This window comes from Seriola lalandi, unplaced genomic scaffold (assembly GCF_002814215.2).
Source record: "Seriola lalandi dorsalis isolate HSWRI2012SDOR001 ecotype SW California unplaced genomic scaffold, Sedor1 jcf7180002054286, whole genome shotgun sequence".
Classification (NCBI taxonomy): domain Eukaryota; kingdom Metazoa; phylum Chordata; class Actinopteri; order Carangiformes; family Carangidae; genus Seriola; species Seriola lalandi.
Genome location: NW_019524839.1, coordinates 443,059 through 465,365, shown reverse-complemented (window position 1 = coordinate 465,365; position 22,307 = coordinate 443,059). Strand labels below are relative to the sequence as shown.

Here is a 22,307-nt window from a genome sequence, read left to right as displayed (position 1 = left end):
ACACAGATAACCTGGGACTGACAGAAACACTGAGTGGCAAGACTGAAGCTCAAGAGACGAGAAGAAAGAGAACGAAGGTCACATAAACGACAGACCAAAGTCTACGAGCTGAGATAACCCTGGCGAGATTGGAGAGAAAAATGGAGAGCTACAGGGGGCCCAAGGAAAAAGGGAAAATTCTGTCAAATGAAGAGACAGAATATCAAGAAGTAGTAACTCCTCAAAAAAATTTAAAAAAAAAAAAGGAGGAAGAGAGCGGGACAAGTGAGGGACAAGCAGGGACAAAGACATGCAAGAAGTGCCAAACCAGGATCAGGCAGATCAGCAGTGCAAACTCGCGTTTCCTGTGCAAGTATTGAGATGCAGATCCCACTTTCACAGCTCATAATGGGGGCTGTCAGGAGTTTATGTGTGTGTGTGTGTGTGTGTGTGTGTGTGTGTGTGTGTGTGTGTGTGTGCGTGTGTGTGTGAGTGGGTGAGGATGTTCATGTGGAAGAGATTCTCACACATCTGCTAACCTGCTTCTCTGATGGGGTGCAAATGGGCCTCTATTGTCCAGCCTTGCAGACCCGCCTGGAATGACCCGACACGTTCAATGACGACTTCAGCTTCACACGCATACGAGAGCATGTACTCACACTGATGTTTACATACACATGCAGAATGCCTAATGCCTATAGATCTACCAAACAAAACACCGGGAGAGGGCAATTTAACATTCCTAAGGAGATTTAGAGTGTGTCTCTGGTACACAGTGATGTTTGTAGCAATAAAAATGATTTGTTTAGCAGAAAACATTATGTATTTTTGTATTAAAATTAACAAAGGAGTTTTGTAGAATATCTAAATTATTAAGAATATGTGGTTGGTAAACTAAATATTTGAAAGAAGTATATTTTTTCTGTAAAACTTTCAGTTGTTGTCAGTAATGAGTTCACTTTTAGAGGTATGATACTGTTCTGGGATAGAAGGAGATTTCTGCTTAATACGTCTCCCATTTCCAATCCAAACATTTCTAAAGCTGTGTTTTACTTCGCAGTGGCTTGCCACAACTCAGTTGAAATGATTTTAACTAGGCGCTCTTGCTGACTTGGAGTTGGGGGATGGGGTTTAACAGAAGGGCAGGCAACACGGGGTCACACAGGAGGAGAACTGAGAGGGAGGGGGGGGTCGCTTTTTCTTTCTCTCCGGGCTCTAGGAAAGAAAGGAAGGAAGCCAGAGCAAGGCTGAGTAGCCCGAACCAACTGAGGAGAGATGGAGGGGGGAGGGACTGGAGCAAGAGCGCTGCTTATTGGTAGGCTGTAGATCTCTCTCTGGATGGATTGACTTCGCACGGGTCGAATTACACCATTTGCCGTGCATTAGTTTGTTTTTCTCTCAGCCAGGAGAAGTTGATTCACTACGACGCGGACAATATATTTTTTTTTGTTTTGGATTACGGCAACAAAAAAGGATACAAAATAACCAATTCAGATGAGGTGAGTTCCTTGCAGCAACGTGGATTTACTTTATTGTGCCGCATTACGCAGTGAAAGTCGAAGGGGAAACTAGACAGGAGAAGTCTTTTTCTGGGGAAACAAAAATATTTCTTGTGACCACGTCGCTATGCTGCTCTGCAAAACTAATGGTCGCAGGGCAGGAATAGTTCAGGTCCGGACTATTTTTACTCATGCTTCAGTGCAATATAGTATTCATTCATTCCAACGTGTATCCGTGCAGCTCCGAGGCGCCTCTCCGCAGCTAATAAAGCGGCGTAAGGGAGAATAAACTAAATTGTCTACTCACATCTTTATCTGCTAGGCAGTTTATCGTCCTATTGAAGCTGTCAGAAATCTTTATTATAGCCTATAAGTTCTACAGTCTCTTCATTAGAGCATTTATCACAGTGGCTAAACCAAAGTTATCTGTTGGGATAAACAAGCACTGGGAAGAGTTTTGCGTAAATCTAGTATTTTTATTTATTTATTTTATCCCCGTGCGTATGTGCTTTATCATGCTCTCCGTCAGTTAACACGCCCTCTATTATTTTTAAATCACCATTAAATCAATGATTGCACATGAAGTCAGAGCGCGGCGTAGTACGGATAGCGCGTCGTTAATGTTTATGCATTTTCCCTTTGCTTTCCAAAGTTAATAGTAGTGGAAGGGGATGGTGTATTGGTGTATGAGGGAGGGGGCTGTGTGGTCGTGGCAGAAGCTTTGAAGATCAGTCATCAGAGCGCAGGGGCCCGGGGACGGAGACAGGAGAGCAGGCAGAATCCAAATGCTCTTATGTGGCGAGCGGAGCTGAAATCTGTGCGCAACTGGATAAAAAAAAAAAAGAGAAAAGTGGGGTCCGGATGGAGCATGAAATAACAGGAATATCACATGCTGGGTGTTTTCTCTTAAATGGATTACAAAAGGAATATGACATGCAGTCGGATTGCCCAATTCATGAGTGAATTCGGATACTCAAGGTAGGTGTCCTCAATGATTTGTAATTATCGATGTGGAGTATTTTCAGGGTTCACTCCCTGAGTTGTATTAATACAACGGATGTTGGATTGAATAAAGGACATAACATCACTGGCCTTTATTCTATCCCGAGAGCTACTTTGTGAACAGAATCTATACAAGAGAATCAAGTACTTAGATCCCAAAGTAAAATGTATCAATTTTTAAAAACAGAGATGTCAACATAGATCATGACTGACCGACAATAAAATCAGAGCCACGCCATTGTAGTCCTGTAACACACCTTTCATGCAGAGAAGTGTCCCTTTTTTTTGGCTACAGTTTCATTTACCTTAGCTCATCATCTCTATTGTCTTGTGTTCCCGCTGGTTTTAAATGGTTCAAGTCGTGAAATAAAGTGTTTTCTGACATTTCGGCTCCACAAAAATCAACTTGGAATAAAGACAACATGCACATGATCGGACGGACCATGCTGGCAAACACAGTATTAAACAATAAAGGGACGTGCAGTTGGACTTAAAGCTTGTTGACGACTTATTCCCGGGTGTTTTTATAATCAATTTAATGTATTCCCCAATTTCCTTATGGCGTTCTTATATTGAATAATAAATTGGAGATGCGCTCGTAACCTTTTCGGAGGCAGAGCAGCGCGGAAGCCCAGCCCTGTGCACGCATTAAGTGCTGTGGAGGCAGTTAAACGCAGCCCCATCACTGTTGTCACTCCACCGCTGTCCCCCGCGTCTTTGTTGTCTTTTGTATCGGTGCTACATGTGGACTAAAGGGGTCTGAAAAGATTTACCACGGATAAAACTTGAATGCCTTTACGCCCCAGCCCGCACAATGCAAAGCGTTAGAGCCCGAGCTGCTGCGTGGATTGTGTGCGCAAAAGAGGAGCGGAAGATCTCCACGCAAAAAAAATAAAAAAATAAATAAAAACTTGAAAAATGACCAGCGAATGAAGGAAAAGAAACAGAAGAATGATGAAGAGAGAGAGAAACAGGATGGTTCATGTGTTTAATAAGGAGGGGTGTAGGTGCGAGTGTTTGAGTCGTTTTAGGATTTGTTCTGTTGGATCTCATTATTTAAGTAAATGAGCAAAAATAAACCAAATAAGCTTCTTCTATAGTTTCCAATACAGAATAACATGATCTGCTAAATAATTTTTTTAAATGCAAGGTTTAAGGGCACACATTAAATTTTAGCTTGTCTGTGGTCAAAATTTTACCAGTATTATTTTTTCTCAAGTCAGAACAGCCCCTTTACAGAAAGAAAGACAGCAAGTTTGTTTCTAAACACAAACACCAGATGTGGAGTGTCAGAGCCCTGTGACACAGACGGGAGAAGCCCGGCTTAGTTACTGAAACTACAAACTTGATATTGGCAGGAGCAGCACACTCCATCCAGGTCAAAACATTCGAACCGAGCTCTGGGTTCGTTGACAGCACAGCTGGCTGGCGCGTCTCACTTCCTTCACTGGCCATGGGGTCAGAACTCAGCGACCAGAACGACCACCGTTAACCTCCCAACAGCCAGCAGTAACCCCGGAACAACCGCCATTAAACCATACAGTGTTAACTCTTTACAGCCTTATGGTTTCCCTGAACTGCCGCACGGCAATCACGTTGTTCAATTCTCAGTTGGTTGAGCGATAAATGTTTGACCCTGTGTGGAGCATTTGGAGTCAAGTTTGCTGTGTTTCCTTCAGAAACCCCCTTCAGGAGCCCCAGAGCAGCTCTCCTGAACATAGGTCCACTGACCGGGGGTGGGGCTCTATTGTGTTGACTTGCCCAAAGCCCCTTTTGTTTCTTGGTCACACCTGCAGCTTTGCCCCTTTGTGCTCTACTACAGCAGAACTACTGCTGAGAGCAGCCTTTCTCCTGTTTCACTCCTCCTCTCGCCAAGGTAGAGAAGAAAGGGAGGGAAGCAGGGTTTAGGGTGGCACAGTCCTTTCCTTCTGCCAAATCTCTGAAGCAACAAGTCCAACCAAGCCCCTCTCAAATGATCCTTCAGGGTAGTGGTTATTACTGAAGTGGGGAAGGGAGTGGTAATCATTTCTGGGCCCATGTGGTGGCTGCTCTAATCATCTGGCTGACTCACTGTCCTGTGTGGCCGCATCTTGATTACTTTCTCAGAGAGCCGCAGTTGAGAGTTGAGACAACCGTGTTACAGGACATGTCCAGGTTTGGACAGACAGTCACGCGTGCGTGCGCATGAATTTAGACGTACGCACACCAAGTGTTGAAGAGTGAAATGCCTGAAACTCAACTCCCGGGCTATCTGATTTCCTCTGCTGTTGTTGGGTTTACAGCTCAGCGTGGTGCGAGATGACAAGTCGAGCAGCCTCAAGCAGCAGCAGTCATTGTTCTCCCGGGATTAGAGCCACCCATCACATTCACACACAATTTACAAAACCTCACGCACCGCTGTTGTTTGCCATCCTTTTTTATTAGCCCCAATTCCTGCAAATAGGACACAAACAGATCCATTCTGTGTTGCAGCGGAGGGGAGGTTATGGCTGACATATGCCTGTGAAAGCACAGCTAAGAGGGAAATATGTGTTAATCTGTCATTTTAAGCTCAGAACACTAAATCTTCAGCTGTAACTACTAGAATTGGGCTACAGACCCCTGCACCCGCCATCAGTAGAAATAGTATTCTACCAGACCCCCTCCCCTCTCTCCCCTCCCCGTGTTTAACACCATGGGCCTGAGCCAACAACATCAGCAGGGAAAGTGCGTGGTTGTAGGACATTGAAAAGCCTGTAATAACAGAGGTAGAGTGAGGCAAGGCTGAATGGCACTGAGTTGCGTGACAAGCCCAGCGTTTTTTAAGGCTTGTTGAGGCCTATATGTGCATGCACGCACGTCCACACACCCACACACACACACACACACACACACACACACACACACACACATACTGGAGGGCAGGAACTAGAGAGCGCTAAGGAATAGTCAATAGAAAACATGCTGGGCTCACTAGAGATTGAGAAGTAATTTTAGATCGCTGACCTCTGAATGTCTTCTCTTTCTGTTTTACATTAAAGTTTCTGAGGAAAGCCTTCGCCTCCACAGTATGGCTATTACCCATGCAAGGAATCATGGGAGATCAGAGCTGAGCTTCTGCCTCTGGTTGGAGTGTTTTTCCCTTGAATTGTTTAGTGCGGGAGAATGGCAGGAAAAAAGTGGTGCGAATGTGTGCGCTTATGAAGAGGCGATATAGAGCAGGACTCTAAAGTCCTGACAACCAAGGAACCGATTTACTTGTGAACATCGCCATGTTTAGGCTGGAAGCACAGCCTGCAGCCTGTATGATAGCACTATAGAATTGAAATGCGGAGCTGGGTTATTTACCTTTCATAGCTCCTCTTTTTTTCTTTTTTTTTTTTTTCTATTGTTGAGCGTTAGGTATCTATTCCTGTCCCAGGCTTCTCCTTGAAACTCAGCAATTTATTGCTGGGGTTTTAACAGCACATTCCGTGGTGCGAGAGCATCTGAACCAGGTAGTAAAAAAAATAGCTGCGATGCTTTTAAGGAACACCACTGTCTCGTTTTGCACAGCAGTATCATCACTTCTCGTTTAGATTAAGCTGCTGACAGTTGTTTTTCTGTATAGATCCGGGAGCCTGTGTTCATAGATCTGTAAATTGTTTGTGTCCAGAGATTCATTTGTATCTAGATTAGAGTGTAGTAGCTGCTCCAGCATCATTGATGTTTGGGGCTATTGAAAGGGAAAGAGATCTTTTGGCCCTCATACCATGCTTTTACTTTGTCAAAACATCAAACCTGTAATTTAACTATTACGTTGACTAATTGAGATGAAGCGTTGTCTCGTTCAGGCCTTGCATTACTTAGTCATAATGACGCTGCGTTATCCAAGGCCTCAATATCCCACAGAAAACTCAGTGGCAATGATTACACACAGTTGATGACTAAAACACGGGGGGCATTACCCTGATTTCACCCCACAGCCACTCCCATTCTTTTTAGTGACACATCATCATACAGTAACTGTTTTGTTGTTAGTACCTGGTAAAACACTTTATATCAACAAGTAGGTATAAATGCTGTGTGGCCAGTTCACATGTTATGTAATCCACAGCTGACACGCTGACACATACTGTTGCTGTCAGGTAAACACTTCACAACTCCAAATTTTCTACTTGACAACCATGTGTGTTATGGTTCATTTAGTGGTTTTAACTAAAGACTTTGGAAATACTTCAAAAGCCAGATGTTCTTAAGAAATATCCAGAGGAAAGTGACCAGATTTAGAGCCACAAATTTCTCACATGGCTACATTGATATGATAAAGTCCAGCTTCGCTGGCTACTGATCTGCCATGCTTCCTGTGTGGATCAATCAAGGCACTAATGGCTTGGCAGGCAGGGCTCACAGACAGCACTGGAGCAGGTGTGCTTTGGGGCTAATTGAAAAATGAGTCAATACTATGTGTGTGTTCGTGCATGCACACATGAGTCAGTCTTTGCATTACACCATTTGAAAGAGTGATTATGTATGTGCAGCCATGTGTATGTGTGTTTGTGTATCCCAGTGCGCTCCCAGCTAATCCATCCCTCTGCCTGTGTGACGTCTCCCGGTAAATTGTTTATATCCGTTCAGGCTTTGCCTGCATGAATAATTTGTTTGCCTTATAAATATTTGAACGTACACCGATCATTAATATGCACAGACACAGTCTGTCTCTAAAGCACTCCTCCACACACTAACATACACACTAAACCCCTGCCACTCCCACCATAAATTATTACCAGTGTAGTTGCTGGTGTATCATGTCTACGATCAGATGCTGCACAAACTATTATCCACCAAAATTACTACAACGTCAAAACAACTGTGCGCGACTGGGTCCTCCGAACACAAAGATGAGTGAATCACTGCAACAATGCACACCAGCCCCAAGGAGAGGCTGGAGCAATAACAGCCAACAGAGCGCTAATAGAAGTCAGCTAAGGTCAGAGCAGAGGCTACACTAGTGATGGTGATGAAGTTGCAATGTGCTGATTAGTGTTGAGCCTGGCCCAGGACAAACCAATTGAAGCACAGATGTACAGAGACAGCAGGCCTGCCACGCTTCTAACAGGGTGGACTTCCGCTGCATCCAACACACACCGAGACACCCCACCGGTCAGTTGGCTGACCTTCCCTTAGACAGCAGATGCAGGGAGAGGCAGAGGGGAGACGCCAAGCACCGCCAGTGAAAGCTCAGTCATCAATAAGCCAGAGAGGGCGTTATATGAGCATTATGTTTGTATTTCAGTAACTTACTGTGTAGCAGCAAGAAAAGTAAAACTTCACAGCGGAAATCACATTTTATTCATTGCTGTGAGTTAAACAAAGGGTTTGGATTTGGCTCATGCGACTACAGTTTGTAGCAGTAGGTGAAATATAAACACAAACAATGTATGACACGTTAAGCAACAAAAGCATGTATTTCTTTGTGTGCTTGCAGGTAACAACTCCACCAGTGTGAAACAGGAAGTGTCGTCTGTGAGCAGCCATGGGCCAGAGAGCTGCGCTTCTGCTCAGTGAGCTGCTGCTGCTGCTGCTGACAGCCTCACGCACTCTCCTCGCAGTCAGCTTCCCAGAGGACATCGTACCCCTGGACGTCGTTGACGCACACTGTGAGTGCACGCACGTGAATGAAACTCAGCAGACACGGGGGTAGATCTTACATTAACTGCAACATCACAGAAAAAGTCAGCAACTATCCTTAATGTGCACTTTTTTACCCCCCCACCCCACACACACACACACACACACACACACAAGCCGCTGTGTTGTTAGGCATAATACACATGGAGTAAAGACAAATACCCGCAGCCTCCTACTTCTAGTCATGTCAGCAGTTCACACAGTAGCATGCCATATCCATAGTCATAAAATCAATGTGCTGTATGGTCAGCTGTAGCATTAAGTGCATTTCCATCTCTGTGATGCACTGGAGGAACAGAGATATGTGCTGACATAGGCAGCCATTATCTGACGCAGGAACACAACACAGTGACACACAGATATACACAGTCTACGCCAGTATTTGTACAGTGCCGCTACTAATAATTGCAGGACGATTTATATACGTTGAGTTAAGTGTAGGAAGAAGCGAGTGTGGCGTGCAAGAGTGTCTGCGTCCACCATGAGTGTCCCATTAATAGTGCGTGCGATGTCTTCACAGTTTCACGGAGGTACCCAGTGTTCAGAGGCAGGCCCTCTGGCAACGAGTCACAGCATCGCCTGGACTTTCAGCTGATGACCAAGATACAGGACACTCTGTTCATCGCTGGCAGGTAAACTCAAAACTCAACACACACACACACCATCTCTCTCTCCCTCTCTTTCACACATCCCCGACACCAATATACTCAGTCACTCCTTGGCAGGTAAACAGAGGCCTAAGGGAGGGGGTGAGGGGTAAAAAGCTCTTAGTGTTATTGGATCTGTGGCTTCTAGGCCTGTATCTGATGTATATGGCCAGTATTGATCCAGGAAAGGCGTCTATCATCCCGGTCTGACGCTCCGTCAGGGATTTCTTGGCATCTTTACATGTCTTTTTTGTATTTATGGGCAGCGGGATTAATCTGACGGCCAGCACTAATATTGTAGCAGGAAATCACCTTGACATCTACAATATAAAACTTGCAGCTCTCGAGCCCCTGTAATCACCACCACATGTATCACTGTTGTCAGGTGGATGCTCCTATTGCCAGTCTGGGGGAGTCACATGTGTTTACTGAAAGAAGCAACATGTTCTTCTCTGTGGGTTTATAAAAGCCGATTCCCACTGGTTCCATTACTTTTTTTTTTTATTGCTTTTTTTTTTTTTTTTACCACGGACCAATAATCAAAAGCATTTGTCATGTTAAATGACGTAACAGAAAGGATATTCAGGTTTCCATGTAAGAGGCAGTTGCATAAAAAACTTCACTGTGCATTAACTCTGCAACAAATAACACAGAAATATGAATTAAAGTTAAATTTGACTTAGATTTTGACAGAAAAACATATTTTGAAAAAGAGAAGATCGGTTTAAACCAGTTTCTCTTAGATTTTGTGTCACCACAAACCAAAAAATGTTTGTGTTTCCTGCTGCAAGAAGCTGAAACCATTGTTCTCAGTAAATAAGGTCCCTAAATGACAGGAACAGTGCAGAAAATATTCTCATAAATAGCAAATAAATACCAAAAATATGAAAACAATGCAAATCAGCTGCTGATTATGCACCAGTTCCTCTAAGAACGTAAGAAAACAATATGATAAATAAAAAATAAACCAAATAGAGGATGAGCTGAAAATCGTCAGATATTTCTTTTCAAAATACAAACAGTTGAAAATGATCCCTGGTTGTGCTGTGTCACTAAGTTGTGTGTTTTGTTGTTGTCTGTCCACAGAGATCAGGTGTACCTAGTCAGTCTGAGAGAGTCCTACAGGAATGAGATCATTCCTTACCGGGTAAGATTCTCGCCACAAGCTGCTCTCTCAGTCCACAAACACTAAAAGGGCTCCACAGAAAACACAGAGCCATTCATCACAGACTGGACAGGTTGTAAAATGAGAGAGTGGAAAAGGGAGGACTGTGTGTGTGTGTGTGTGTGTGTGTGTGTGTGTGTGTGTATCGTGCCATGCGTGTGTCTAATGCTCCACATTGGTTTTTACAGAAGCTAACATGGCGATCGGGCCAAGCTGACAGAGAGATGTGTGCCGTCAAGGGAAAACATAGAGTATGTATTAAAAAAAAAAAAAAAAAAAACCTTCACCTCACACCTTTTTGTTTTATCTTCCATCACACGGAACGGACAGAGACCGTGAGCAGAGAAGCTGGCTGCCTCTCATAAACACTGTCCCATGTTGTGTGTCTGTTTTCAGGACGAGTGCCACAACTTCATCAAAGTGCTGGTCCCCAGAAACGACGATCTGGTTTTCATCTGTGGTACCAACGGCTTCAACCCCATGTGCAGATACTACAGGGTCAGTATCCAGTGCCCGAGCCTGTCATGGCACTTTCATAAGTCAAAGTTCGCATGCTCAGATGTGCTCAAAGGCACACACACACACACACACACATACACAATCTGGACTAGTTTTGTGTGAAAGTAATTTGAGTAACACACCCCTTATTTCAATTTTTTTTTAAATAAATATGACTGGCCTCATTTCATTGATTCATTTGTGTGTGCCTGTGCTTCTGTGTGTGTGTGTTCGTCTTCACGGTGTCCCTTGACAAACCTCCAGTAATGTGTGGGTTGATTGTTGTGTTCCCTTTAGCTGGATAACCTAGAGTTAGATGGAGAGGAGATCAATGGTCTGGCACGGTGCCCATTCGACTCCAAGCAAACCAACGTTGCCCTTTTCGCTGGTAAGGGTCAAACACACACTCCCCGCCCGCGCACGTAGTCTTGCTGAAGAAGAACTAATGTGTTCCTACTTATGCTCTCATTATCACCTCTGTGTCTTTGCCACAATAAAACTGCGCCTGCAGCGATAACAACTCAGCCAATTAAGCCTGATAAAAGAAGTGAAACAACAATGCGCTGAGGAGCAGTGTATCCTAGTTTTTGGTGACTGTGCTCCTTGTTGTCATGTTTTTAGAAGGGAAGCTGTATTCTGCCACTGTGGCTGACTTCCAGGCCAGTGATTCTGTCATCTATCGCAGTATGGGTGATGGATCGGCCCTGAGGACTATCAAATATGACTCCAAGTGGCTGAAAGGTAATCACTCACTCCCATCACTCTCAATCTTTATTCCACTCTCACCTTACTTCCCTGTAACGTACATGTGTCTACCTGCCACCTTGCTAAAAGCCTGTGGTGCCTTCGCATGGTGCACGTATGTACGTGGCTGTCAGAGCTGTTTTTGGAGCTACACAGAGCTCTCCCACCTTGCCAAGCTCTGTGGGGATATGGCCTGTTCTCTCCCAGGCAATCTAGGTCACCCCCAGTCATATACAGCCTTGTACAAATCCCTGAAATATTCAACATGCACAGTGGTGGTGACGATGCAGAAATACACTTCAACTCCCTGCCTCTGTCTCTCCCTCAGAACCTCATTTCCTGCATGCAGCAGAGTATGGGAATTATGTGTACTTTTTCTACCGAGAGATTGCAGTGGAGCACAGCAATCTGGGCAAGGTAAGACAGAGAGGCACTTGCCGTTTATAATGCATTACATATTCCACACAGATACAGGATGCAGGCCTTTATCCAAAAAAAAGAAAAAAAAGGCTTACACTTCCCTCGGTGCATGCATTTCTGCCACAAATGGCCCCAGTAGTAATGGGGCCCATTCAGGCGATGACAGTACATCGCATTAGAATACACGAGAAATTTCTACAGCGCGAGTGTTTGCTGGGAATGTTCTGCTAATGTAAAACCATTACACAGTGAGAGGATTTGTCTCCCCGAGACTGCGCGCTATGTGTCTGTCTCTCCCTGCGACACACACACAAACAGACACACACACACTCACACACACTCACACAAGCTGAGGGCATTAGGATGTTCTGTGTTTCAGGCCAACTTCAGATTTGACCATGCCTCATCTCTGAGCCAGTCTGGCCGGACTGCAGGAAGCCAGCATCCTCCATCAGCCACCAGCTAATAAATATTTCAACCCTACTAATGCTGGGGTGACACCTGGCCTCTGATGGAGGTTTGCATTGGTAAATTATTAAAACTGTCTCAGCCAACTGCTTCACACACTTCATTTATACGCTAAGCCTTGGTAATATGTGCAATCAAACACACAGTCACATGGGGCTGCATTAGGCCAGTCGAGGACATTGGATGAACGTTTGCTCCAGTCAGGGGGAACAATCTCCACACACAAAGTTAAAGATGAAGAGTGTGTTAGTTAAGTCGTCTGTGCCGAGTTGCTACAGGATGGAGAGATGCATTATTCAGCATGTTGAAGTGTTTTTAGTGACGTTCACTCAGCTGCCTTCCTCTTCCACCCGCCTCTGTCCTCTCTTAAACCCCTGCTCCTCGCAGGTTGTGTATTCTCGCGTGGCCCGGATCTGTAAGAATGACGTCGGCGGGTCACAGCGAGTGCTGGAGAAGCACTGGACATCTTTTGTGAAGGCGAGGCTCAACTGCTCCGTGCCAGGGGAGTCCTTCTTCTACTTCGACGTGCTTCAGTCCATCACTGACATCATCGACATTAACGGTGTTCCCTCGGTGGTGGGCGTGTTTACCACACAGATGAACAGGTGAGGCTGCCGGCCGCCGTTAGCTGTCGAATTAACCGATGCGGAGGACAGAATTAATGATTAAGAAGTCAAACGTGGGACATTACATCGGTGTGCTTCTCCACAGCATCCCAGGGTCAGCAGTGTGTGCCTTCTCCATGGCCGACATAGAGAAAGTATTCTGGGGCCGGTTCAAAGAGCAGAAAACTCCTGACTCTGTGTGGACTCCATATCCCGAGGAGAAGCTGCCCAAACCTCGGTAAGGATTTAACATTTCTGTTTCTCAAAAAAAAAAAAAAATCCTCAAAAACGTTCCACTTTGAAACCTTCTAAAGAATGCAGAGGCAGGAGGACAAAAAAACACCTAACTTAGAAAACCTTTCAAATCAGATTTTAAACTTGGCTCTCTTTAGATTATTTTGAGCAGGTGGCACTTGACTCAGCAGCTGTTAACCACCTGTCATTTCCCCACTTTTATTTTAACCCATCTTTGTCCAGGTTAAACCCGATGAAATCAAATCTTTTTCACTAGTAAGGCACCAGGTTATTAGCTTTGACCCAGCACACACATTCACCATCTGCTGATGATTAAATAATTAATTTGGCATAATTAGACGCGTTGCATATTTAACCTGTTTACAGTCAGCACGTATATTTGTGGTCCTGTCCTGTGTCCCAAACACAAAGTCCATGAAGCACTTCATTACCCCGGTGAATCATTGATGGAGGATAACCATGCATATGTATATTTTATGTTTCCAGCTGAGGCCTTTTTGTGATCTTAATAAGCACCTGCTCCTCTCCTTCGCCCCCCCCCTTGTTGCACTTTCCATCCATTTCAATACACATCGTTATTGCTCTCTGGTGAGTGATCATAAAGGCTGATCTTTGACCTTTTGCCCTCTGTGTGCGTGCACCCTCCATCCTAGACCCGGTTGCTGCGCAGGTCATGGTCCAGCTGCGTCCTTTAAGAGCTCCATCGAGTTCCCGGATGATACCCTGCAGTTCATCAAGTCCCACCCCCTCATGGACACAGCTGTGCCTTCCATCGGGGATGAGCCTTGGTTCACCAAGACGCGTGTCAGGTAAATGGAGGAGTAAATGAGGAACGGGTGTGTTTGTTGGCGCCAGTGCGGTACCTGAGTTTCGAAACTGATGTTTTTCTGATTGCCTCGATTTGTGGAAACATGTCTTTCTACGAAGTCCTTTTTTCATTTAACCGTATAAGCCAAATTAAGCAGCTCTGCCAGAACCTTGCCAGAATAATATAGTGTAAAATGTAAGAATAAGTAAACAAGACTCTGACCACACTGTTGATGTAGACTCTCAATAAGTGTTACAGAAACCTTCAGTTCAGTCCTCATAAAGTTTTATGGCTCAGTTAACAGTTAACCGTACAGTATATAATGATTTACTGGCATCAAACATAAAGATATAAATATTGAAGCATGTCTCCTAACTAAGCTAGGTCAGGATGTTGAAACGAAATGCAAGATCAAGTAAAAAAAAAAGTTTGACCTTTAGTAACTCAGGAGCCGCAGTGATTCATGTATTCAGATACCCACTCCTATTCTGAATAACCCCTGCTGTGAGTAACACAGGCCTCTCTGCTGTGTTTGAAGGTACAGGCTGACAGCGCTGGCTGTGGACAATGAGGCAGGACCCCACAAGAACTACACGGTGGTGTTCATCGGGGCTGAATCGGGTGTTGTCCTCAAGGTTTTGGCAAAGACCACCTCTGTGTCCCTGAATGACAGCCTGCTCCTGGAGGAGATAGACGTCTTCAACAGGGCCAAGTATGGATACTCGCACTCTTCACCCTCTCTCTCCGTCTGCCTCGGTTCTCCTTTTCTCTTCCCTGTCTGTCTCCTGGCTGCGGAGTCAGCAACTCTTAAAGTGAACCTTTCTAGCAAAGATGACAGTGTCTGTTTGCCTTCTGTGCAAATGCAGCACATGTGTGATTGTTTTTGGGGTTTTGTTTGTGCTTATTCATGCATGTCAACACTCACGCTGTCGTGTGTGTGAGGTTAAAATCTTGTTAAACTGAGGGGGAAAAAAAGCTTTATGTGACTTTTTTGTAACAAGTGATTAAATCTGCTGAGACTGACACGGTAGACAGACTTATCTGATAAACCTCTGATCATGTTTCTCTTTTCCCTTTCCAGGTGCCTGTCTAACCGCGAGGATGACAAGCGTGTCCTCTCGCTGCACGTGGACAAAGACACACACAGCCTGTACGTCGCCTTTTCAAGCTGTGTCATCCGTATTCCCCTGAGTCGCTGTGAAAGGCATTCTTCCTGCCACAAGTAAGTTACGTGCTAACGTGCACGATGAGGGGTTCAAATGTGCAGTCGGTCATAGGTTTGTGGCTTTATTGTTTTGTTTTCGTGTAAATGTCATAAAGGGAATGATAACAGCGTCTCCTTATGCCTTGTGGTTAATGTTCAGTCAGTCACAAATGATTATGCCGCACTTTCCAGAATGATTAAACCTGCCGTTCTGATGGTGTGTGTGTGTTTGTGTGGCCTCAGGTCCTGCATTGCATCAAGGGATCCTTATTGTGGCTGGAAACCTCATGGAGCCTGCGAGAGGATACAGCCTGGTGTTTTGTAAGTTCAAGCCCCAGCTGCAATATGAAGGGCAAATATTACAGATGAGAAAATGAGATAATGAGCAATTTTTTTATTAATCTTTTGTTTATCTCTCTCTCTTTCTGTCTCTTTTCAGGACTGGATATGAGCAGGACGTTGAACTTGGAAACACGGCCCACCTGGGTGACTGTCACGGTACGGATCTCATCTCCATGCCATGTCATCTATCCTCAGACACATACATACACACACAGAGATACACACTCACACACACACACATACATACATACCAACACACACAAACTCATCTCCACACACACCATGAGCCTGCACACTCACACCAGTAACCACTCCAGTAACTTGCCCCTACATAAGTCTATGTGCAGTATTAACACACACATCTACATACAGTACATGGCCACCTGTAACTAATGCTGCCTGTGAGGCAGAAACATGGACATGTACAATCAGGGGTCATGCTCAGCCGGTTCAAATGCTAGAGGTCTTAAGATAGCTGACGGCCAGAAAATGTGCCTTTACTGATTTTACTTTAAAGCTTCCTCCCCTTCATTTGTACCAACTAAACATGACCCAGGCTGAACCTCAGTATTGATCAGAACCAGAGGGCCTCCAGTGACTCCAGAGAGAAAAGGACACTGCTAGCGAGTGCTTTATATCTTTATAGTTAAACCTAGTAAACTGCACTCTTAGTGTCTCTTAGGGATTTTATTATTTTTTAGTATTTACCTCTGAATTCCGTTATACTGATTTCTTGTCCTTTTAATTCTTTTAGCGTTTTTGGGCACTACTTCAGCGCCAGATTACAAATCATTTGGCGACCCTACCTCTGGTTAGTTTGATCTTTTACTCAAATGGTTTCTTTCCTTGAGTTCAGCATCTCCAACCCTGTCTTTCCACCACTGCCACCATTCATCTTTTCTTACGAAACACCTCCTGAATGCTAATGTCACCTGCTTCATTTTCATCGTCACAAAAGTCAGCTCCGCCAGGCGACACTGGTGCTCTATCTGAGCACACATTCACTTCCTCCTTTTCACTCATCACTTCCTCCCCCCTCTTGCATGCCCAACCACCCCTTGGCATCCTTACTGTTGTGTACCAACTCCTCTTTGACCCACAGTATCCTCTCTTTTCCCCATCCAAACTGTCAAAAAACAAAAATGTACTTTCATTGGTCTGTGAATGTGAAAATGGAACATTTTGTTAAAAACGTTTATTCATCATTTGTTCGGACACTAACCCTAAAAAAATTACATATCGCTGATGCCTACTAACTGGGATGATAACAGTATGCTTTACCCACGTCTGCACAGTTTGTTAACAATTTGTTTGTCATCACAGACATGGAGTTTTCATCAGCGCCAGTCACTGTCCAGCCCAGTGGGCCCATACACCCCCCACTACTCATACCCACTCAGAGCCCCAGCTCTGGGCCTGGTCCAGAGCTCTACGGCTCAGGCTTTGTGCTGCAGGATGACCCAGCCACCTCCCATTCTTTAGACTCTATCCCAGGGGGCCAAGAGGGTAAGGCCCACAGGGAGGCAGCCAGCATGCTGCAATGAGCCTGATCTGATAGCTGCCCACAACTCTGACTAAGCCACACAAATGTGACTCCACACATAGGCTTGCATAGGCAAAGACACACATGCACACAATGGCAGCTATTTGGGTTTTTTTATTAGATAACATGGCAGATTTTAATTTAGCCTCTTTCTTATTCTTTTTCAAATAGACATTTTCATACAGAAGTTATGTTGGTATATCTATTTTCATTTTACCATTGTTTTCTTTTGTTTTAGTTATAATTTTCCTCTTTTCTTTCTTTATTTTAAATTATTTATTTTTCTAATCATCAAAACTCACACTCACTCTTGTTTCAAATCTTTTGTTTGAATTTAACTTCCATCTCTGCCAGTATAGATTTTTTTTTAACTCTAGATTTAGTAACACTTTACCCTGGCTGGTAGATCATTGACTGGGCCTGCTCTGCCGCATCACTATTGTGGCCGCACGGTGGATGACTAACTCTTTCAATGTCTGTGATTACTAACAAACTTTCAGTAGAGCAGCAGCTATCTCAACACCTGGAAGGCAAACAGTGCTTCTCTTTACTCTGGCCAACTTCCTGCTGGTTGATCTCTTGTGCGAAAAGACTGATTTGGCTCTATGTCTCTGATAAGAGTTCACTCCTAACCCTTTTAAGTCAAACGCATGACAAAAAGCCTCTAGTGGAACGTGGATTAAGGCACCACTTAAGTCTTCCCTTCTGAACTAACATAACTGCTTCTTATAGATGGTGAAATGGATGTGGGTACCTAACAACTTCCACCATATTTTTTCTTCATCTGGGCTTAGATGAATTGGAATGAGTCGGTATTTATGGCTACCTTGTATGGGGGGAGGTATAAAGGCAGAAACTCATGCATGGTTGTGCTCACACACAAACATGCACATTTCTGCTGTTGAATGGGGAGGGATGCTTCACTGAGCACTGGGACTCTTGTCACCAGGCGGTTAACCAATGCCTCACTGTTTTGTAGGTGTGTGGGATATCCAAGCAGGTGAGACCAACCAGATGGTCCACATGAACATCCTCATCACCTGCGTGTTTGCTGCTTTTCTCATGGGTGCTCTCCTGGCTGGGCTCATTGTTTTCTGCTACCGAGACTCATTCCTCCGTAAGCCGAGACATGTCCACAAGGATGCAGAGTCTGCACCTTCCTGCTCGGACTCCACTGGAAGCTTTGTCAAGCTCAATGGCCTCTTTGACAGTCCTGTGAAGGTAGGCTACAGCTATAAAACTAAAATCTCATCAAAGTCTGGATAGAAGTGATTGAACAAGTTGCGAAACTGTGTCTGATCTTATTCTTTTATTTTATTTAGGAGTTCCAAACCAGCATTGATTCTCCTAAGCTGTACACCAATCTGCTGAGCAATGGCAAAGACCTAAATACACCCAATGGTGACACCAAGACCATGATCCTGCGAGAAGGCTGTCAGCCCCCTGAGTTGGCTGCTCTACCTACACCTGAGTCCACCCCTGTGCTTCAGCAGAAAGGCCTCCAGCCCATCAAGAACCAGTGGGAGAGGGCTCATGGCAAGGTCAGTGGACCCCGTAAGGACTCCAACTCATCAGCGACAGCCTTGAGTCCTCAGTTCCTTCCTTCCTCTCCTGCTCCTGCCAACTCCCACCACCCTCACCTTGCCCTGGGACACTCCCACATCCCTAGTGCAGTTGTCCTACCCAATGCTACACACGACCACCCTAATCTTGACAATGGAGAGGATACACTGCCACATTCATCTGAAAAGAAGCAGAAGAACCCAGATTCCAGGGGTAGTAGGAAAGAACAGAAGAGGTCTGTGGATGCCAGAAATACTCTAAATGACCTTTTAAAACACCTCAATGACTCTGTGGCCAACCCTAAGGCCATTCTTCAAGAGGGATCAGGGCCCCGCTCAAGGCAACATCTTACATTGGAGCCCATGGAGGAACTGACTGAAGTACCTCCCAAGGTGCCCAGCCGTGAGGCTTCCCTGTACTCTCCCTCCTCCTCCCTGCCGAGGCACAGCCCCACCAAGAGGGTCGATGTGCCCATGCCCACCACTCCCACCACACCAACGGGCAGCCTGAGCATGGGGGGCACCCTGGAGAGGCAAAGAGGGGGGTACCAACTCCACCGGAGTGCCTCTCACAGGCAGTCCTTATCCACCTCGCCAAATGGGGTAACCATGGGGGTGTCTGTGTCTCGCCAGCACAGTATGAACAGAGGTGGTTACATGCCCCCAACACCCCCCTCCAGACTTGACTCCCATAGTGGAGTGATGGGGGCAGGAATGCACTCACCCCACCCATCCTCTGTATCCCGACAGAGCAGCTACAGTGGGCATGGCTCACTCCCTCGCACAGGGCTTAAACGGACCCCATCGCTAAAGCCAGATGTGCCCCCCAAACCCAATGGGTTTTCACCACAGACTCCACAGATGCGAGTGGTCAACAAGTACAGTTACTAAAAGAGCATGGACGCTTCTTAGTGAGCTCTTGGCCTTGACTGTAGAGCTTTGAGCCCTGAGGGCTCGGGGCGGGCTATGGATGGGGTAGGGCCTAGTGTGTGTTTGTGTATCGACTTGAGGTGTGTTTCTCCTTTAAATGATATGCACATTCACTCACACTAAAAAGGGAAAATCACACATGTGGCCAAAGATACTCGTCTCCCTCCCTTGTCACGGTAGCCACAAGATATGAACAGTGGGCAGTGGTGAATCTGCTGCTCCCCATTGTATCTGGGCTTGGGTGTTGCCCGTTCCCATTTTAGGTACAAGGTTTCAGGACACCAGCAGGGGCTGCTATGGTGTCTGTGCATGTGGTACCAGGTCAAAAAACAGTGGAATACTTGAAGAATGGGTCTCATTTGTCACTGCCCTTGAGCACTGTCTTCCCACTAATGTGAACTGAACAGAGAGGAGAGGTAGGCCATGCCTTTGTCAGTAAGATGGCTGGGGGCAGAGGAGAGGAAAATCAGTAGGCCTAATCACAGCGTTGCTTAAGATAAGTATGACGACAAACAGCTGAATCAGGCAGCAAGAGAACAGAGAAAGAGTTCAAATGTGTGAGTGTTGGTTGACTGGAAAGCAGGCTTGTGTAAAGGCAGCACAGATATTTAGGCCTTAACACTTGGTAATCAAGAGTGTTGCCACATGTCAGAGGATGCACCTTAAGACCTGTCTAAGACCTAAGTCACTGTCTTTCATTTCAACAAAATTATCTCTTCTGTAGTCTCATTTGAACCCATGTGAAGTGAGCCTAAACCATATCTTTGTGTCACTCTGTGGTGTGTCTGGTAATATGGTTAGGCTGAGGTTAAGTCGGTCATGCTGGGTGAATACTGGGACAGGTACACTGTAACTCACTGGGAAATTTTACTTAGTACATTTGCTGCTATTGGTTTTACACACAGGTGTTTGTCTTTGGTGCATTTTCTTTTTCTCTACCTGACTGGGATAGACCCCTGTTTGGGTGTGCACGTCTGCTTGTGTGTGTGTGTGTGTGTGTGTGTGAACGTGTGTGTGTGTGTGTGTGTTATTTTGCAGAAAGAGGCCAAGTAGTACAGTTTTCAGCAAGCAAACACACTGTTAAAACTGATACATGGGAAATAATGCTCCTGAAACCTCTCTTAACCTCCACTGCCCCTTCGTAGGAATTATACTGGTGGTTCAAGAGACTCCTTTCTTTATGTAGCAGCGATTTTACGAAAAAAAAAAAAAAAAACACATTTCTCATCTCATCTTAATTTTCGAACAAAGTGATTTGCCTTTATGATGTTTTACTGTTTTTTATTTAAAGAATTTACCATATGAAACTAAAGCAACACCAATGGTTTAGCCCATGTATATGAATCCAACATTTCAGGGCACTTCTGCTGTATTAAACTTTTGTCTCCTCTAATAGGAGAGCACTAGAATTTTCCTCCTACATTAATCCTATTAAGGGTATATTAAACTGACTCTAGAACAATACATGGATGTAACATCTCTGTCATCTGTCGTGCCGTGTTCCCTGTAAAGCTTCCCTGCGAGTGGTCAGTGTACAATCAACACAACATTTACCAATGTGTCCAAATGAGTCATGCTGGGAATGACAAGATCCTGTATATACTTAAATACTATAAATAAGCATTATAAATATTTTTAGGCAAGTGAACCTGAATCTGTGCATTGTGTGCCTTATTCCCTAAATGAACTACTACAGTATATAATATTGGCAATGTCAATTGGTCCTCTATATGTTATTGTCATATACTATATAAAGAATTTTTATATAAAGCAATTTGAAACTCAGCAGGACATGTGTTGGAAAATCACTACCTAATCTAAACTGACAAGTTGACAAATGCTCCGCTCTTGGATGATGGTAATACAAAAGGAGAGTAAAAAAAAAACAATTATTTGGAGTATGAATTCGTTTTCCTCCTTTACTGCCGGTGATGAAAAGAATGGTGTTAATCCACCACATAGATGTGCCATGCAGTGAATGTATTTTCTTGACAGTGGGATGTAGGGTGGTTAGACCTTGCACTGTGGAGCAGAGTCGGCTCAATTGCAGCACATCCTGCCCACAGCCAATGTATTAACACAGTGTTCACATGAAAAGCCGTCTGTTGGCATGGGTGGCCGTCACGCAGAATCTGTAAATCCCCAGGATTGCAGTGACAGGAATTGTTTCTATTGGCCAGTAGGGATGACTGAGGGATCATTTCTCTTAGCAATGGGTACATTATTTGGGTGATTTCTGCAATCTTATTCCAGTGTCAGTTGCCTGTTTAGCCCAAAGCCACATTTTGTTTACAAGTGATGATTGTATGTAAAGACTTTCTGCCTGTCATCTAACCAGTGTTTGGGCTCTCTTTTTCTACTCGACACATGCACACTGACATCACAAACACACACTCACCATACACTGCTCAACTGCCTTGTACATTGCAATATGAACTGGGTCTTTCTGTTGCAATCTAAATTGAAGCCTTTATAATTCAGTCTGAGCTCTGTGTATGTGCAGATGAACCGGATTTTGTCATGTAATTTTGATTTAAATACTGTGCAACATGGTGATGCAAGGCCAGCTGTATATATGATCTCCAGAGTATTTGAGCGTGTAGATATGTTGTAAAGTTGTACTGTGAATGTGTAAATAATAATGATGGTCTTTTGTTTCATATTTTTCGTTGATTTTTTTAACACAGCATGTATAGTTGAAATAAAACATTACTGCACAGATACAGGTCTTTCTTGAGGGTTTTTTCATGGAACTTAGCAGTAAGTCGAATGCTTATGTCATGTCAATTGTTTATGGTGTGAGAGAGCATGACGTACAGCTGAATCTGATTTTAGTGCCTTGTGAAGCCATCCTAAAAGCCAAGTTTTCAGTACTTACAGCATGACTGGGATGTTGGTAAAACTGTATGTGGCCTAGCTGAGCTGTGTGAGCCGACTATCAGAGTCTGCAGAATGATTAAGAGCTTCGGACTATTTTTAGAACTGGG

At 44.6% G+C, this 22,307-nt stretch overlaps 1 protein-coding gene across 5 annotated transcripts; it reads left to right on the top strand.

Annotated features, from left to right (window-relative positions):
- The first annotated feature begins 1,329 nt into the window (after window positions 1–1,329).
- On the top strand, window positions 1,330–22,043 carry sema6d (semaphorin 6D). Of its 5 annotated transcripts, none has more exons than XM_023405837.2 (20): window positions 1,331–1,478; window positions 7,927–8,098; window positions 8,650–8,761; window positions 9,863–9,923; window positions 10,130–10,192; window positions 10,338–10,439; window positions 10,737–10,827; window positions 11,061–11,180; window positions 11,512–11,600; window positions 12,459–12,676; window positions 12,783–12,914; window positions 13,585–13,740; window positions 14,278–14,451; window positions 14,821–14,961; window positions 15,187–15,264; window positions 15,383–15,441; window positions 16,040–16,096; window positions 16,609–16,791; window positions 17,808–18,049; window positions 18,151–22,043. In XM_023405837.2, exons 2-20 carry the CDS (start codon window positions 7,975–7,977, stop codon window positions 19,279–19,281), a joined length of 3,333 nt encoding a protein of 1,110 aa, XP_023261605.1. In that variant the 5' UTR covers window positions 1,331–1,478; window positions 7,927–7,974; the 3' UTR covers window positions 19,282–22,043. The 5 variants fall into 5 exon arrangements, with proteins under 5 accessions (XP_087029993.1, XP_023261605.1, XP_087029994.1 ...); XM_023405835.2 differs by lacking the exon at window positions 1,331–1,478 and adding an exon at window positions 2,151–2,456; XM_087173867.1 differs by lacking the exon at window positions 16,040–16,096 and having other exon boundaries at window positions 1,330–1,478.
- The last annotated feature ends 264 nt before the right edge of the window (window positions 22,044–22,307 follow it).

What these genes read in the sequence shown, in the direction of transcription:
- sema6d (XM_023405837.2), top strand. Translation starts at nt 7,975, where the DNA reads ATGGGCCAGAGAGCTGCGCTTCTGCTCAGTGAGCTGCTGCTGCTGCTG. An exon ending in ACTCTGTTCATCGCTGGCAG is followed by an intron (nt 8,762 to 9,862) that starts GTAAACTCAAAA and finishes GTCTGTCCACAG; the next exon opens with AGATCAGGTGTACCTAGTCA. An exon ending in AGGATACAGCCTGGTGTTTT is followed by an intron (nt 15,265 to 15,382) that starts GTAAGTTCAAGC and finishes GTCTCTTTTCAG; the next exon opens with GACTGGATATGAGCAGGACG.